The sequence below is a fragment of the Canis lupus genome, chromosome 11 (assembly GCF_003254725.2).
Source record: "Canis lupus dingo isolate Sandy chromosome 11, ASM325472v2, whole genome shotgun sequence".
Taxonomy (NCBI): domain Eukaryota; kingdom Metazoa; phylum Chordata; class Mammalia; order Carnivora; family Canidae; genus Canis; species Canis lupus.
The window spans coordinates 50,375,435-50,394,926 of record NC_064253.1 but is presented as its reverse complement, the minus strand read 5'-3'; the positions used below and the strand labels follow the sequence as shown (position 1 = coordinate 50,394,926).

The 19,492-nt window shown below is 41.6% G+C and overlaps 1 protein-coding gene across 5 annotated transcripts in view; it reads right to left on the bottom strand.

Moving 5' to 3' along the window:
* The window catches only part of UBAP1 (ubiquitin associated protein 1), an 85,120-nt gene that overhangs the window by 1,641 nt on the left and 63,987 nt on the right, over window positions 1-19,492 (bottom strand). For 3 of the 5 annotated variants that reach the window (XM_049091872.1, XM_035697121.2, XM_025432389.3), the window contains 3 exons: window positions 7,385-8,320; window positions 875-1,057; window positions 93-194 (listed from right to left, as the gene is read on the bottom strand). In XM_049091872.1, the coding sequence (XP_048947829.1) occupies window positions 93-194; window positions 875-1,057; window positions 7,385-8,320 (1,221 nt within the window). Of the gene's footprint in view, window positions 1-92; window positions 195-874; window positions 1,058-7,384; window positions 8,321-9,198; window positions 9,296-14,175; window positions 14,301-19,492 lie in introns of those variants that run through there. The other 2 variants (XM_035697122.2, XM_025432388.3) reach the window with 2 other exon arrangements.

Here is a 19,492-nt window from a genome sequence, read left to right as displayed (position 1 = left end):
AGTCACTGGTAGGGAAAGAGGGTTCTTGGCCAGAGGAAAACTACTTTGTCCCTCCTTTCCAGAGGGTTCCTATAAAACACAAAAGGTCCTACCTTTTCCTCTGAACACTGGTGCATTTCCAGAGCTTCTTCCACTAAAAGAGGGTCGAAGCCCTTTTCACAGAGCTGTCCGTGTGCAAAGAGATAGTCGAGAATCTTAAGAAAAGAAAAGGAGGTTTGAGGATCTATTACCACTCTTTTCGGTGCTTCCCAAGAGTCTTACACAAGCCAGCAAGTGTGATGTCTGCTCCCCACCTCGCTATTAGATTCTGGATAGGACTTGATTTTCTACTGTGAACCGCATCTAACACAACAGGACCTCAGTGACTATTTGCTGAATAGGTAGGCACACCCTTCTAAACACGAGCAGTCATTTTTCAAAGGAATTCCTGTCACAACTGACTCCCGTCTCCCATAATGTCAACTCCACAGCCTGGGCAGGATATTCTAACAAAAAGGCCACGTCAGAAATGGCCCCAAGGTTTAGGACTCCAGTACCCTATTTTGGAACACTCTGGGGCAGCTATGACAAGATAAACGTTTCTAGGAGACATCTGACCATACCTCAAGCCTAGTGTGCCCTCTCAGGAGGGGTAGAGAACAGTCCAATGGCTCAAATACTCCCAGGGCTTTTCTCCAGCCTAGGTCCCAGAGCAGCCCCTTAAGTAGAAGCACTATGCTGAGGGCGTGAGTTTCCCCGGACAAATTGCCGAGTCATGCCAACTCACAACGCTGGGGCTGAGTGTGATAGGGCTCTAGGATACAAGCAGGACACTGTTCTAGGACCTCTCTCCAGGCTGATCCCACCATCACCAACCAGCCAACCAACCACTCACCTGCTCAATATTCTCTCCTTTCTTCTTCATGGCTCTCAGGACACACTCATATGAGTAGCCCATGTTGACCACTGTCTCCACACACTGCCGCTCACTGGGGGACAGTGTTTGCAGTTCTGAATAGGCCTGGGGACAGCTGGGAGCATTGGGCACTTGTGACATTGAGAAATTAGGAGGTGTGACCTGGTGGTGGAGAAACAAGAGGATCAGGCAGGAAGAAAGAAGACTGAGGTCCCAGAAGACAGGTCACTGAAGTAGCCCAGTCCAGGGGCTTGCCATTTCTGACACTAATTAAACTCCTAAACAGTCTGCCTGCAAGAAAGAGCCAGGTTGCTGGCCAGACATCCTGGAGAACAGTAAGGTAACACCACACAAGGGAAAAAAACTGGGAAGACACTTGAAATTGTGACTGCCCTCTGGGCTCATCCCAGAATGAGAAAATACCACAAGAGCAACATGTGTTCAAATCCCTTGGGCTTGAATGAGAGAAGTTCTGAGGCTGCCCATGGGACTAATGGCAAGACGGCTGCTATGATTTCTCTCCAGGGCTCCATTATCCGTTTCTCAGGCTGTTGTATGTCAGAGTCCTAAAAAGATCATTCACCTCAGACAACCCTAACTCTGGGGCTGACTCTCTCCCAACAATGTGTCTATTCCTGCTCCTATCCCTGGGCTGGGCAGAGACTGCACGTGCCGCACGTTCCCCTGCATGGCCGGCTCAGGGGCTCAGGGCTTCGAGGGCACTCCACCTCTGCCCCACACCATGAGCTACAAGGATCCGGTTCCCTGCCACAGCTGCCATACTACAGAGCCAAGACTGAGGGACTATTAGTCACACCAGGCGGGGCCTTCAAGGAAGGAAATGTGACTCCAGGACCCTGCCTCGACTGCCCCGTAGGCAGCCGTAGGCAGCTGCTCCCTGCCATCGGACCCTATTAACCTCAGTTTGATTGGTGGGTAGAATCCCATGACTCCGCCCACCACTTCTGATAATGACTCAGACCCAAGGCCTGAAGGCCCCTCATTCTCAGGCCAAAGGACCAAACCAACATGAACAAGGTCACAGCTGTTTTATTTACAGTTTGTCCTAGCTCCCAAGAACCAGGAAAAGCATTTCTTTCAACAGAATTTTACTTCCTTTGTGGGGAGTGGGGGTGGGCAAGCAGCACAGACTCCTGGTCTCAGAAAGACACTCAAAATGATATAGCTATGACCAGATACTTTCTTCTAAGTCAGCTGGGAAAAGTCAAGACTACAGGCCTCAAAGCCCATTGTCTCCCCCTCCCTACCTCACACACAGCACCCCTGGCAGCCCAGTCAAAGGGCTCAGTCATTAACTCCTAAGAGTCACAACAAGGACAGCGACTGGATCACACCAGCCTCTTCAGGGGCAGAGTCTACCTGGACTTGAGAATACCAACAGCCAAATAGGGTTTGTTCATCTTGCAGACACAGTACTCACCACGTCACAGTATGTTAATGTGAACTCCCAGGGGTTAGTTACCATGTCACATGTATTTCTGAATTCCCAGGGCCTAGCTTTAGGCTTGGCATTCACAGGGCCCTACTCATCAGTTGTAGAATAAATGGAGGTCTATTAGGATTTCAAAGAGAGAATTTAACACAGCAAAGTGACCCTGATTCTCCTTCCCCAAAGCCCACTGAAATAATAAAACAAAACTATTAATATTTAAGGTCAAAGAAAGAGGGAACAGCAGTGGACAATATATTTCAATGAAATTTTAGAACTTGGAATGCTAATGGAGCTATGGTAATTAAGCAGAAGCAATGAAGTTATAAATACGTGGGAGAAAGGAGAGTCAGTTCATTAGCTCCTCAAACTCCTGAGAGGGCTGCGCTTCAGCATTTGGGAGGAGCAGGTACTGTTGGAATAAAGCAAGGGCACAAAGCAAGTGATCAGAGCAATAAAACCCTTAGGCACGTCCTCCTCTCCCCCAATCCTCTTCAGGAGGTAGGTTCAGTCTCTAGGACTAAAATAAGGACACAAGGCACAGCACAGCGCATGGCAGAGTAAGGTGTAAAAACCAAAAGGAGATTTAATTAAAAGTCTACACACTACCCTTCCCCAGCCTTCCTTAACCCTCAAGGAGAATTCTCAGGTGCAACTGTAAGCTCTCAAAATGTTCTGTGTTGACATTTTGCAGTCCCCCAAAGCCTACTAACCAACCTACAGGAAAGCTTAATAATTGGCAAACACACCCCAACACATACAGTCCCTGCATCGTTAATTTTTTTAAGTGCCTCACTTTTAAATGTGAACACAAAGCCAGAGACACCAAACCAAAAGAGGGAAAAAACAAAGCAGTTGGAAATTTAAAATATGATAGAGTAAAATTTTATTTAAAAGGCTGAAATTTAATCTAGAGAAAGAGAAGGACAGCCCAGGTGACTCAGCGGTTTAGCGCTGCCTTCGGCCTGGGGATGTGATCCTAGAGTCCCAGGACTGAGTCCTGCGGGTTCCCTGCATGGAGCCTGCTTCTCCCTCTGCCTGTGTCCCTGCCTCTCTGTGTGTGTCTCTCATGAATAAATGAATAAAAAAAAATTTTTTTTAAAGGCTGAAATTTGGGATGCCTGAGTGGCTCAGTGGTTGAGCATCTGCCTTTGGCTCAGGGTTCCTGGGATCAAGTCCTGTATCGGGATCCCCACAGGAAGCCTGCTTCTCCCTCTACCTATGTCTCTGCCTCTGTCTCTCATGAATTAAAAAAAAAAAGAAAAGAAAAAAAGGCTGAGATTAAAAAAAAAAATTATGATAGTCAAGGATATATCTAGAAAGTAAAACATAAAGAGGGGGCACCTGGCTAAGTCAGTAGAGCATGTGACTCTTAATCTTGGGGTCAGGAGTTTGAGCATCAAACTTTAGAGATGACTTTAAAAAATGAAAAATTTTTAAATTCTCTTAAAGTAAGACAGAGATAGGAAATAATATAGAAAAGGATAGCAAATTATAACAGTCAAGGAGGTCCAACATCCAGTTACAGGAATTCCAGAAAAGGAAAAAACAAAATATGAAAAACATCTCAGATTTTAAATTTTTTTTTAAGATTTTGTTTATTCATGGGAGACGCAAAGAGAGAAACAGACTTCTTGCAAGGAGCCCAATGCGGGACTTGATCCTGGACCCTGGGATCATGCCCTGAGCAGAAGACAGGCACTCAACTGCTGAGCCACCCAGGCATCCCACATCTCACAGCCTGTTTGAAAGGATCCAGGAGAGCCAAGCATAATCAATGAACAAAGCATGGCACACCATGAATAAATGTAAAAATCTCCAGAAATGGAAGATCTCAAAAGCTATGGCAGGGTGGTGCACTCTAAAGTGGAAGAACACAGAAAAGCACAGGAATGCTAAAAATCAGGGGAGTTTATACTTCATTAAAAAAAGTTTAAGGGCGGGCAGCACCGGTGGCTTAGCGGTTTAGCGCCACCTCCGGCCTAGGGCCTGATCCTGGAGACGCCAGATCGAGTCCCACGTCAGACTCCCTGCATGGAGCCTGCTTCTCCCTCTCTCTCTCATGAATAAATAAAATCTTAAAGAAAAAAAAGTTTAAGGGCATCTGGGTGGCGCAGGTGTTAAGTGACCAATTAATTCTTGGTTTCAGCTCAGGTCCTGATCTCAGGTCGTGAAATGGAGCCCCACATCAGGCTCTGTGCTCAGCACAGAGTGGGAATCTTCCTCTCCCCACTCACTCACTCTCTCTAAAATAATCTTTTTTAAAAAGGGGAGGGTTAAAGATTTTATTCATTTATTTGAGGGTGAGCGAGAGATCAAGCACAAGTGAAAGGGAGAGGGAGAAGGAGAGGGAGAGCGAGAAGCGAACTCTGCTTCTGAGCAGGGAGCCTCCCTCCTGAGCAAGGAGCCCAATATGGGCCTTTTAAATATGACTCAATTGGGCACCTGGCTAGCTCAGTCAGAAGAGCATGCGACTCTTGATCTTGGGGTCATGACTTCAAGTCCCACACTGAGTGCAGAGATTACTTAAATACATAAAATTTTTAAAACAAATAAATGAGCCTGAGTGGCTCAGCTGGTTAAGCATCTGACTCTTGGTTTCAGCTCAGGTCATGATCTCAGGATTGTGAGATTGAGCCCTGTGTCGAGGTTGGGGCTCTGCACTCAGTGATGAGTCTTCTCGAGATTCTTTCCCCTCCCTCTCCACTCTTCTGCTACTCCCCCTGTTCATTCTCATGTTCTCTCTCAAATAAATAAAATCTTTTTTAAGAAGTAAATGTGATGATTCCAATGTGCTTGTATTACTTTGATAAAAAAATTTCATTTTAAAAATCTAGAGATAGAGGCCTTGTAAGAATTAAATCAATGGTAACAGAAGAAAAGATAAACAGATCTGAACACCTAAAAGCTGAGAGTCTATATGTCAAAAATTATTTAAAATATACTTTCAAAGCAAACTGGCACTATTGTAATGCTTATTTAAAATTAGTAAATACATAACTCAGAGGTATAAGGAAAGAGCGGAAGTATTTTGCTGAAACAACTGTGGAAGAGTAAGGAATGTTTCCATATCTGGAGAAAGAGAACCCAATAGCAAAATGAGCCTAACCAATAAGCAGAGCAAGGCCCACAAAAGGCTGACATGTAGTGGGAAAAGACAGGCTAGCAATTCTATGCTGGTCTCAGAAGGGCACATTACAAGATGATGCTTCTCAAAATGATCACATGGACTTCTTAACTTCTAACACTAGTTTATATAAACAGTAAAACATAAAATCAGAATCTGAAGAGTGAGACCCACACATTGGGCCTGAAACAGCGAACAAGAACCAAACTCCAGGACCACTTCCCTCAGAGTTCCTTCATAAAGGGTGTATGCAGCCCAGTTGACCACCACTCCACTCCGCTCACCCTGCAGTCACAAACTATCCTGAAGAGAAGTGCTTTGTTCACTGGGAAAGGTTCTCAGTATGAGCCTCAGAGACTAAGACAGATAGAAGAAAACCAGGCTTTGCTTCTTGGGGATAAGGGTCATGACTTTCTTAGAAAAACACCAGAAAAAAAAAAAAAAAAAAAAACCACCAGAACTTCAGCTCTATTTGCCCCTTGAAGACAGAAAGTCCCCAAGCCAGCAAGAAACCAACCCCCCCGCACCTTACCCTGAAATGAATGGACCCAAAAGAAACTCCACAATCAGATCAGAGTGACAGGTGTTCTGGTTTGATTAGTTCATCAGCTTTGGCCTCTTAATGGTCACTGTAATTTTAAAGGAGATTTGAGGCTGAGGATCTTCCCCAGAGTGCTTTTGATTTCTCTAAACCATACAATGAGTCATGAAGAGTATCCTACTGACCAGGAAGTAGGAGGGTGAAGTACATTACTAAGAGATAACACAGAGTGTTCTGCACAGTCAAGTTTATCTAGGCCAAGGTCTACAAAAGTTTATAAACAGCAGAGAGCTCTTTGACAATGCAAGCACTCACACAGAGAGACAATTACTTACCAAGAATGCTACTCTTGGGACTTTGCACTTACTTTAAAGTAGGCCAAGGCTCATCTTTCTATCGGCTTATCAAGGTCTCTGACAGATATCCCACCAATACAATCAGGCTCCTCTCTGGCTCTAAATGGTCTCTTGATATGCCATCACGTTAAAAATCTGTGAACTGGTATAGCAAAAAGTTCCTGGACTTTTATGATTTCTATTCTAGAATGCAGTAACATACTGTTCTGTGCTGCTGAAACCACATCAGGAGCTAAGACTACATTTTATGACAAATAAAGGAACCACACTGCACCTGCAACCTTTTTGTGTGCCAAAATCAGATTTTCTTCAGGGTAATAACAAGTTCAATTTTTGTTATCCATCTTTCAACACTAACTCAAATTCCAACCTTCTCTTCTCCCTCTCTTTGGAGAAAACTGCACAATTCTTAATAGTGAGCCAAAAAAGGAATTGTAGAATTAATATCTGCAAGTTTAAAAAAGTGACAAATTTCTACTTTTGCTCAGACTTCCAATACAAATGACCTCCCAGCTACTAAGGCACCACATGTTCTGATGAAAAACACAGGTAAATCATTGTACACACAAGAACCAACCTTCAGGGCAGAATAAGATGGGAGAGCAGAAAGCAGAGAAGATATAATGAGGAGTGCCAAGCAACCTTCAAAAAACAAATAAAGTAGGAAAAAGTAGATAAAAAATTACAAAGAAAGCCTTTAAAAACAAAGGCAGCAGAGAAAAGAACAAAGTGATTAGGCAGAAAGACTAATCCATTAACACATAATATACATTTATCTTTTTAAAGGAAAGACCAAAAAGATTCAGGTAGGAAAACAAGCAAACATAACCAGGCTAGGTGCAAAGCTAACAGTCCTTTGTCCTCAGGAAAATAACCAGAACATACATAAACAAGGTCAATAAAGCCATGTCCCCATTTTGCCCTAAATTTTGAAAAGAAGAATGTGAGGTAGCAAATGCTACCCAGAATTTAGAAATCTTTAGAGCTCTAAATCAGAGGGATTTAAAAGGCTTACCGTGGGACCTGTATTTGGAGGTGATGATTCTTCTGTGCACACAGACAAGACAGAGAGGGAAGGCATCTGGGAGATCAGATCTGAGGGATTCAGGGTTGGCACCTCTGTGCCACTGTCCAAGTTCAAAGCTGAAAGCCCAAGAGTATGATGCCCATTGAGCTCACTGGCACTGCTTTGGGTGGAAGGCTTCAGGGAATTCCGGAAGGTGCCATTGCGGAGGCAGGATGTGCTATGGAAAGTGCTTGCCAGCTTGGCTGTCTTCTGATTGCTGTCATCAGAGTCAAGTTTGGGGAAGGACAGAGATTTGATATTGCTTACTGCAGGAATGGGGGGGAGGGACACTTTAGAAGACAGAGACATCTTTTCACAGTTGCCCAACTGTGGTAAGGTTATAAAGCCATTAGGTTTGTGAAGAGGCTTGATATCCAAGGTTGCCCGCTCCAGGGATGCCAGGACCTCCTCATCCTGTAACACAGATCCAGAGCCGTCTCTGGGCAAATTATTGTCTAATAACTGAGCCATAATGGGTCCAGTGGTTCCTACCAGAATGTTTCTCAGCTCTTCCTTCTCATCAATAGTTTTTAACTCCAGATTATCAAATGGGTCTTCTTCACACTCAAAGTCAGCAGGATTGAAATCTGCCTTTGTGTGGGGTGGGCTGAGAACTTTCTGTTTCATGGCACTGCTGCTAACCCGAGTCGGGGTGAGGATGCTGTTGTGCTGTAAGCTGGCAAGGATGGGGTTAATAGGAGGTGGCTTTGTGGCTGTACTGTGAGTCTTGGAGAAGCTCATTTTGCTGTCACCCTCTGGGCCACTCTTAGAATTCACTTTAGCTTCTACTTCCTCAGCCTTGCGTTCTGCTTCCCGCTGGGCTTCTTGGATTTTCTTAATATCTTCAGCCCACTCAATAGTTTTCTTTTCCAAGGAGAAGTCATACTGCAAAGACACAGCACAGAAAGGAGGTGTGAACCCAGGTGGTTGTCCCTCACCGACTCAATTCTTCCAGCGAATTCTTCCTCACACCAGCACAACAGAACCTTGGCAAGGCAGCATTTACGGTGTATGAGATGATCCCCAGTCAGGAAGACCAAGGCTTTCTAAGCTCCTTATATGGTTTAATCAAACTACACTCCCAGATTACTTCCAGAAATGAACTAATCATACATACCAGGCCAAAAGTACCTTGACAACCACTTGCCTTGCTTCTCTTCCCTCCCCTCAGGCCACTTCTCTTCCTAGAATTCTTCACTGGTAGATAAGCAGAGCTCGGCAGCCACCTATAAAGCTTTCCTGATGGCCTTGTCCCTTCCTCTGAAATCCTACATAGCATGTGTGTCTATTAGGTGATGTCAAGCAAAAGTGACCACATGTACATTTATTTAATCTTTAATTTTTTTCTAAACACTTCCCCCCAGCAATATCACAAGCCTCTTGCAGGCAGCCACTGGGCTTTAGATCCTCTCAGGGTCTCTATTATCTAGCACAATGCTGGAGACAGAGCCTGTGCTCAATAATAACAAGAGCCCCTAATATTTAAGAAGCACTTACCAGGTACCAGAAAAGATTCTAAACACTTTTTTGTATTAACTCTCTGGATCTTTTCAACAAAACTCTCTGGATCTTTTCAACAACCCTTTAAAGTGGGTACTGTTGTTACCCTCAATTTACAAGAGCCATGCCCAAGGTCATAAAGCTGGTAAGTGGTAGAGCCTGGATGTGAACCCAGGCAGTATAACTAGATTCTATGTTCTTAAACTACTATCTATTAAATTATAATGAACAGATTATACTCTAAATACAGGAAAAGTACTTACTAAGATATCTAGATGTCTAGATTCGAAGTAGGATTTTACAGTGCAAACTGCATAAGGATTCACTTCATGGTTGTTGCTTCCTTAACCATACCTTCACCTATATCACAATTTACAAAAATTTCATTTGGACATTGAAAAAAAAATACACCATTTACAAAAAACAAAATTTGGACAGCCCAGGTGGCTCAGCGGTTTGGCGCCACCTTCAGCCCAGGGCCTGATCCTGGAGACCGAGGATCCAGTCCCATGTCGGGCTCCCTGCACGGAGCCTGCTTCTCCCTCTGCCTGTGTCTCTGCCTTTCTCTCTCTCTCTCTGTGTCTCCCATGAATAAATAAATAAAATCTTTTAAAAAAAAAATTCACCTTGGAGAGGAGAAACAAAACCTGGTGTTCACTCTAAAGTGAACATAGACATAAATAATGTCTATATGCACATTCAAGGCTAAAGAGACAAGAGGGGGATGGGCAGGAAAGAAGCCTACATGCACAGACAAGAATTTTAGAGCACAAGAAACTTTGGTCATTCCCAAGCTTTTCAGCTTCAAACAACACAAGAGAAGCCTGGAAATGCACACATCAAAGTCTGTTCAGCCCCTGAGATGGCTGGCTGGCTCAGTCTGTGGAGCATGCAACTCTTGATCTAAGGGGTGGGAGTTCAAAGCCTCGTGTTGGGCATGGAGCCTCCTTATTAAAAATAACAACAACACCTTTAAAAAAGAAAAAGATGTTGTCCATTTATACCCCTAAGCCAGCTGCTGAACCCCAGAAAGGCCACCTGGGCAATTATGGCACTTCCTTTCTACCACTAATGGGTACAGTGAAAAAAACAGCACTGAGCAGACTGCTGCTTCTAACCAGTAGAGGAAATCAATTTTGCATCTGGCTCCTTCCACCAAAAAAAGGCTGTAACCAACTGCCCACTGCCTATAAATACAGGTCCCTGAAGTTTAACACTCAAGAACTAGAAATTTCTTTCCTTTTTTGTAAAACCTTTATTGACTTTTAATTACCAAAGTAATACAGAATACTTGGAACACAGGAAAAAGACAGTAGAAATATTACAGTGAAAAAATAAGAGTGTGGTTTGAGTGCACAAATAAGTAACAGCAGCATCTAATATTTATGGCATACCAGGAACCACAGTAAATATTATAAAAGTATTACTTTCTTTAATCCTTATACCAACCTTAAAAGTTAATTATCCCCATTTTATAAATGAGGATATGGTGGCCTGGAGGGCCTAAGAAATATGTACAAGACGACACTGTTATTACATGGCAATTCAAGTTCATGAATGAGTGATACCAGATTCTGCTCTAAACCATGACACTAACGGCCACCACAATTACTATTCAATGAAAGCTTTGTAGGCCCTAAGTGCAAGGATTACTTGTGTGCTTTACTGGCTCACTTGGATGAATTTTTAGCTGAAAACTCAAGTCTGTACAGTCATGCAAGGGAAAATATGACAAAGGGGGATCCCTGGGTGGCTCAGCGGTTTGGCACCTGCCTTCAGCCCAGGCATGATCCTGGAGTACCAGGATCAAGTCCCACATCCGTCTCCCTGCATGGAGCCTACTTCTTCCTCTGCCTATGTCTCTGCCCCCCCACCAACCTCTCTCTCTGTGTCTATCATGAATAAAATAATAAAATCTTAAAAAAAAAAAAAAAGGAAAATATGACAAAAGTCACAGGAAGCATCAAGGGATCTGTCCAGAGCCCTAGGTGTGACTCTTGTCAACAAAAGCAGACCAGCACCAATACTACAACCAAATCCCCCATGGAGGCCCAGATAGTCAAAGTTTAAAGGTACTATATACAATTAGAGAACAAAAATATTTCAACTGTTCCACACAGGAATGGAGCTCAAATCTCCTGCTTTTTTATTAGTGGGTGCTATGAATATAGTGAGCACAGTACCATGCATTTATTAATGCTTTATGCTGATCAAAAAAATAGAAAATTCCCAGCAAAGAGTAACACAACAATATGGGATTCAAAACAAGTTTTCTGGATGAATCAATGAAACACTGAATAAGAGGAGAACTATTAAAAGAAAATAGTTTTTTTAACCCTATTTTTAAAAGTAGTATCCTGCACACAGAGAGGTATTTCCTGACATTTGTTATTGCCAATAAAAAAGTCACCAGATAAACAGAACTATGTAAAACTTTATACGGGAAATCTGTGTCTCTCTTGGCCCAATAACCTCTCCATACACAAAAGGGTTATCAATTCAGTATTCAAAATTATATACAATGTTCAACATCATTAGTATAATTAAGAAAATACACACCAAAACCACAGTAAGAGACCATTGCAAAACCCACAAGGATATATATAATCAAAAAGATGGATAAGAAGAGTTGGCAAGGATGTGGATAAATTGTAACCCTCATGCACTGTGGGGTGAGACTCTAAAATGGCAGCCACTTTGGAAAACAGTGTAGTGGTTCCTCCCTTTTGGAAAGGTTAAACAGTTACCATAGGACAACCCGGCAATTCTACTTATGTACCCAAGAAAATTGAAAGCATACATCCTCACAAAAACCTATATTCATACTTTTTTTTTTTTATATTCATACTTTTATACCAGCATTATTCATAATAAAAAGTGGAAACCACCAAAATGTCCATCAATTGATAAATGGAAAAACCAAATGTAGTGTATCCATACAATGGAACATTAATCCATAAAAGGAATGACATACCAATACTTCATTCATACAACATGGATAAACCTTGAAAACATTATGGTAAGTGAAATGAGTCAGTCACAAAAGACTATCTATTGTATTATTTCATTTACATGACATGTCCAAAATAGCCATATCCACAGGGACAAAGTAGATTTAGCAGTTGCCAGGGGCTAGGGGCAGAGAGGGAAATACAGAGTAAATGCTAATGGGCACTGCATTTCTTTTGGGGATGACAACACTACTCAGGAATTACACAGTAATGATGGTTATATTATACACTTTGAATATACTAAAGACCACTTATGTGGAAACCTAAAAAGGTGAATTTCAATGTATGTGAATTATATCTAAATAAAGTTATTATTTTTAAAAACAAAACTGAACTTCTCCCATTTGATTACCCACTGCATACAGACTAGAAGATAAATATTTCTTAGGGTAACATGGTGGCGCCTCAGAGAATCCCCCAGAAACAAAACTCCTTTGCCAGAAAGTCATATATTTAAAAATCTTTAATCACAGAAAGAAGTGTCTTACAGGTAGTATACTTTCCTATTTTCCCATGACTCTTTCTCTAAACTGTAAGCTCAGTGAGGACAGTGATTAAGGTATTTATCTCTGTCTCCAGCCCTAGTAGAGCACTGCTTAAAAGTAGGCACTCAATAAATGTATACTGAGGGAAGAAAGGAAGTCACATAATATAAGGCTATTTGCTGCTTTCAAGTAATTCTATACATTTCTATAGAACTAAGCTTTAAAGATGAAAGGATTGGGCAGCCTGGGTTGCTCAGCAGTTTAGTGCCACCTTCAGCCTAGAGCGTGATCCTGGAGACCCGGGATCGATTCCCCCGTCGGGCTCCCTGCATGGAGCCTGCTTCTCCCTCTGCCTGTGTCTCTGTCTCTCTCTCTCTGGGTCTCTCATGAATAAATAAAATCTTTTAAAAATTAAATGAATGAATGAATGAATGAATAAGAAAGGGTCAAGAAAGAAGCTATTGAGGAGAAGGCATTTAAGCACAGTCTAGAAGAATACACAGATTTTAACAGGCAGACAGCTTTTGGTACAGTGAGAAAGGGAAAACATTCCAAGTGGAGGTTATATAGCTCATGAGAAAAAGCATAGAACAATACACAACACATGTGGTGTGATCAATGAATTGGTAGTAACCTGGTTCATAGGAGGTATGGAAGAGATGATAAACTGAAATATTTTACCACAACCTTATGTCTAGACTCAGTAAGGACTGGAGAATCGTTTAAGTATTTTTTTTAATAGGGATGTAACAATTTGAAACTTTAATTTAGGAATATTATTCTAGAAACAATATGAAAAATACAAAAAAAAAAAAAGCCACAAGCAAAAGGATCAATTAAAGAGGCCACTGCAATAGTCTAGGTTAAAAATAATAATAAATAAATAAATAAATAAATAAATAAATAAATAAATAAATAAATAAATATGAACTGGACGATAAAGATGAGACACAGCAGAGAAATATATTTCCCAATTTGAGTGACCAAGAAGATAATAAGGACATCAAAAAAGAGAAAGAAAAGAGGTGAATATGCAAGCCAGATGGACAGTGGGGATTTGTTTCAGACAAGACACAGAATCCCAGGAATATATAGTCTAACAGACTGCAGATCTATAACAGATATATAAACATATATAAGTGTGTATGTATGTGTGTGAGAGAGAGACAGACACACAATGTGAGCCAAGCAACAGCCATAAGAAATACAAATAAAAGATAGGAGAATGGTTTTGTCCCTACTTTACTATATATCAAGTTCTCTTTAAATTTTTTTTTTTTTTTTTTTTTTTTTTTTTTTTTAATTTTTATTTATTTATGATAGTCACAGAGAGAGAGAGAGAGAGAGAGAGAGGCAGAGACACAGGCAGAGGGAGAAGCAGGCTCCATGCACCGGGAGCCCGATGTGGGATTCGATCCCGGGTCTCCAGGATCGCGCCCTGGGCCAAAGGCAGGCGCCAAACCGCTGCGCCACCCAGGGATCCCTCTTTAAATTTTTAAATGTGGGATGCCTGGGTGGCTCAGCAGTTGAGCATCTGCCTTTGACTCAGGGCGTGATCCTCAAGTCCCGGGATCGAGTCCCACATCTGGCTTCCTGCATGGAGCCTGCTTCTCCCTCTGCCTATGTGTCTGCTTCTCTCTGTCTGTGTCTCTCAAGAATAAGTAAATAAAATCTTTTAAAAAAATTAAATACATAAAAATAAATTTTTAAATGCACTAAACTTTAACTAAAAATGACCACTTACCTGTACTTCTCTGACCACCTGCAAACAATCAGGCAAGGAGAAGCCAATAGGAAGACCAACTTTAGCTGGTGTTTTGAATTTGTCTCCTATCTTAAATGGGACATCATCAAGGTAACTGAAAGTCCCTACAATCAAAAATAAAGTAGAAAATATCAGCAAAGAACTTTATTATTTGTTTGCTATAATCTTATACCTAGGATACAACATTAATTTATGCTATCCTAAAACTAGAAGTTATAGAGATTTGCTCCTCTGACTGCTTACCTTCTCCTGACCCTAGATTTCTGTGGAGGAAATCTTACTTGCGCCTACTTGATCTTATTAGGGTTTATTTTCAATTATACTTAGTGTAAAAGCCAAAGTACTCACAGAAGCCAAAAAGGCCTCCCCAAAGCCCACCATCCCTCTGTTCTCAACTCTTTCTTACCTCCTTGCTCATTGCACTAACTCATGGTAATTGTTCTTCAACCATGACGGGGTCAAACCCACCTTAAAAATCTTCAATGGCTACGTCCCCTATCTGTAATATTTTTCCCCTTAAATATTCACATGACTTATTCCTTCGCCTCCTTCAAGTCTTTGCTCAAATGTCACTCTCTCATGAGACTTACTCTGGCCACTATATTTAAAATTACTACCTGTTCTTCTTAAAAAAGGGGTGGGGGTGGGGGGCACTTGGGTGGCTCAGTGGTTGAGTGCCTGTCTTCGGCTCACGGCATGATTCTAGGTCCAGGGATCAAGTCCTGCATCGGGCTCCCTGCAAGGATCCTGCTTCTCTCTCTGCTTCTCTGTCTCTTTCATGAATAAATAAATAAAATCTTTAAAAAAATTAAATTACTACCTCTCACTGCAGTACTCCCATGTTACCATCTATCCTTTCTACCATAGCACTTACTACATTCTAACATACTAAATAATTCATTTTTAGATTATATTTATTGTCTGGTCCAATAGAATGTAAGCTTCTTGCAGACAAACATTGAAGTCTATTTTATTCACTGATGTACTGTCAAAACCTACACATATTAGGCACTTAATAAATACTGCTGAACTGATAGAACCTCCACAAAACAATCTTGACTAGGATTTCTCTACTTTGGAAAGAATAATTTCTAATTAATACAAAAAATTACATTTTTTAAAACCATATTCTGTAACAGATGTGGAAATATTCAAGAAACAGCAATTATGAAAAAAGGAAAACTAGGGGCACCTGGGCTCAGTCAGTTAAGCGTCTGCCTTGGCTCAGGTCATGATCGAGGGCCCTGGGATCCTACCAGCCCCTTGGGCTTCCCTGCTCAGCAGGGAGTCGGCTTCTCCCTCTCCTTCTGCCCCTCCTCCCTGCTCTTGCTCTCTCTCTCTCAAATAAATAAAACCTTAAAAAAAAAAAAAAAAAGGAAAAAGGAAAATCAGACAAGAGCATGGGAATCACAACAAGATTACCAGGAGACATAAACATCTACAACTGACCTGCTTTAACTCCCTGAAGGTTCTCTGCCAAACAGCTGAATCATACAGAAAGACCAGGACATTATCACTCATTTATAGGGTCAGACAAAATAAGAGAGGCTCTTGTATATGTCTCTAACTACCTATACACTCCCAATTGTACATGGTTTCTTTTCTGGACCAGGTTTGGGGGTTAACTTACTGGCAGAATTACCAAGGACAATGAAACAGTTCCTGCTTTTTGACTATTAATAGCTAGCAAAATAAGAATTACTTCTGGGCCTCACACCGGTATATTTTCTTGAATGTTCTTGGACAGAATAATACAATTTAACAATTTTTCTGGGAAATAACCATAATTATTAATATTCTAAGAAAGCTTCCTAGTTGGTCCTATCTTTAGAAGTACTTTCTCAGATGACAATGCCTGTCATATTCCCACCCTTTTTCACTTGATTATTTCTAGTCCTTTAAGAATGAGCTTAAGAATTCCCTTCTTGGCAGCCAGTGGCTCAGCAGTCTAGCGCGGCCTTCAGCCCAGGGCATGATTCTGGGGACCCAGGATTGAGTCTCATGTCGGGCTCCCTGCATGGAGCCTGCTTCTCTTCTCTCTCTGCCTGTGTCTTTGTCTCTCTCTCATGAATAAATAAAATCTTTAAAAAAAAAAAAAAAAAAGAATTCCCTTCTCAATCTCAGAACACCCAGTTCATACTAGCTTGTCAGGTCTTACCACTCTGTATGAATAACTTCCTTATACTCCGCCTTGAGACTCTGAGTGAGAATTTGAGAGAGAAATGTTTCATATCTACACCTCCCAATTTCAGCATATTATCTGGCAGATAAGATGCTCAATAAGCAAAGAACAAATAAAAAAGACATGGTCTCACACTTCTTTCATATTTAACTCTCACCCCCCCCCCCATGGCTAACTCACATTCAATTAATATTTATTACAATTCAAAATGGTTTACCTAAAATGGTAAGGCTACTCATAAAAATACACCCCACCAAAATATCCGGTACCATCACAGCTTGCCAAAAAACAAGTATTGGTTACAAAACTAAAACCCTCTGTCACTTACAAAATTCTTTATATTGTAGAGATTAAAAGCAAAGTTCTCTCTAATGTAAAAAAAAAATTTTATCTGTCTTCCATGAAAAAAGGTACTCAAATTTTACTGAAAATTAGATTTTTAACTTTATCTAGTGTCTTGATATGGAGATAAAGCTGAAACTAGCATTTTCTAAGAAGCACTGGAAAGATTTACATTTAATCACAAAATTCAGTCTTTCATTTCAGAATGTTCAAAGCAGGTTAATTACAACACACACACAAATACACATACTGAAAAAATCTTACCCATAACACAAGCATATATGATATACAAATATAAGAAAACTCATCCACAATAAACTAACAAAATTTTCTTAAATGAACAGCTCTATTGTAGAATGGTGATGGGAGCAGAGGAAGAAACTATCCACAAAAAAAGTAATATAGTTAAGATACCTGAACCAAATGAGACTATCTTTCAAAGAGTGTTCAGTTTCCTTGCCTACCTTTCAGTTAGGAAACTGACAGTGCTGTATACACTGACGACTTATATTCTATAAATCAAAGTAGGCCCTGGCTTAGGGACAGAAAGATCAAATATTACACCTTTAAACAACTGCTATTTCTCTTCCTTAACACCAATTACAGGTTTCTGCTTTAAAAAGCAGTTTCATTTCACTAATAACGCCAATGCCAAGGTCATCTGGCACAACCCTCTAGCCTTCCCTGGTCTTAGTCCTTTAAACTTTGTTCGTAGGAAACGAGCCAACAGTTACGTGATTATTGGGGGGAGGAGGTAGGAATAAAGGGCAAAAAGGCATTTACGTGCACCTGGCTGACTCAGCTGGTAGAGCAGGGGACTCTTGGGTGTAGACCTTATTTTAAGATAAAAAAATGGGATCCCTGGGTGGCGCAGCGGTTTAGCGCCTGCCTTTGGCCCAGGGAGCGATCCTGGAGACCCAGGATCAAATCCCACGTCGGGCTCCCGGTGCATGGAGCCTGCTTTTCCCTCTGCCTATGTCTCTGCCTCTCTCTCTCTCTCTCTATCATAAATAAATAAAAATTAAAAAAAAAAAAGATAAAAAAATATTTGAGGGTGGCTCAGTCAGTTAGGCATCCAATTCTTGATTTCGGATCAGGTCATGATCTCCAGGCCACAGGCTGAGCCCCCACAGGGCTCCACATTGGGTGTGGAAGCTGCCTGAGACCCTCTCTCACGCTCTCTCTCTGCCCCTCCTCCACCCCACCCTGCCACCTGCATGCAAGCACTCTCTCTTAATAAAAAGAAAATCTTTGGGACACCTGGGTGGCTCAGAGGTTGAGGCTTCGGCCTAAGGGAGTGATCCTGGGATCCTTCCTGATCCAGTCCCACATCCCGCTCCCTGTGGGAAGCCTACTTCTACCTCTGCCTATGTCTTTATGTCTCTCATGAATAAATAAATAAATCTTAAAAAAAAAAAAAAAACAGCTCGGGCAGCCTGGGTGGCTCAGCAGTTTAGCGCCGCCTTCAGCCCAGGGCCTGATCCTGGAGACCGGGGATCAAGTCCCACATCGAGCTCCCTGCATGGAGCCTGCTTCTCCCTCTGCCTGTGTCTCTGCCTCCCTCCCTCTCTCTCTTTCTCTCTCTGTCTCATGAATAAATAAATAAAATCTTTAAAAAAAAAAAAATCTCTTAGGGGAACCTGGGTGGCTCAGTGGATACAGTGGATGGAGCATGCAACTAGATCTCAGAGTTAAGTTCAAGCCCCACATTGACTATAGGGATTACTTTAAAATATTTTAAAAATAAATAGCTAGGGACACCTGGGTGGCTCAGCAGTTGAGCCTTCCACCCAGGGCATGATCCCTGAGTCCCAGGATCGAGTCCCACATCGGGCTCCCTGCATGGAGCCTGCTTCTCCCTCTGTGTCTCTGCCTCTCTCTCTCTCTCTCTCTCTCTGTGTGTGTGTCTCTCATGAATAATAAATAAAAATCTTAAAAAAAAAAGCTAAATGGGTAAAATCCTTTTTTTTAAAGATATTTTATATCTGAGCCTGCTTTTTAAAAAAAAAATTTTATTTATTTATTCATGAGAGATACAGAGAGAGAGGCAGCGAGAGAGAAGCAGGCTCCTTGCAGGGAGCTCGACGTGGGACTTGATCTCAGGTCTCCAGGATCCCGCCCTGGGCCAAAGGCAAGCACCAAACCGCTGAGCCACCCAGGCATCCCATGAGCCCACTTTCTTAAGTTCAGTTTGGGAAAAGAAAAAAAGTACATCTCTGATGACTGTGGCTACAGAAGTTCCTTGAAGTCAGGTTCTGCATATCACTTTGATTTATGCCATAATGGAAGAGACTAGGCTGAAAATAAAATATTCTCAGGATGAATCCTGGGAAGGCTTCATTGTGTTTTCTTTCAGAATTTCTTTCTGAATTGCTGATGTGCTTTTAATCTTGTTACCTGCATATTTTCCTGAAACAAAGTGACAGTTTCAGGGGAGAGGGGCAATGGATCCTCAATGGAGGATAGAAACTAGAATATGTGTAATTCAGGTTTTACTATGAATTCAAATTGAGAATTCAAATCAAAGTTTTTGAAAAAGAACATCAGTAAAGACCAAACTTAAAATTAAGTGAAAGATACAATTCCATGACTGGGTATCACTACCTAAAGCCACTGCATCAGCTTTACTTTTAAGATTTTATTTATTTATTCATGAGAGAGAGAGAGAGAGAGAGAGAGAGGCAGAGACATAGGCAGAGGGAGAAGCAGGCTCCATACAGGGAGCCCAATGTGGGACTCGATTCCAGGACTCCAGGATCACATCCTGAGCCA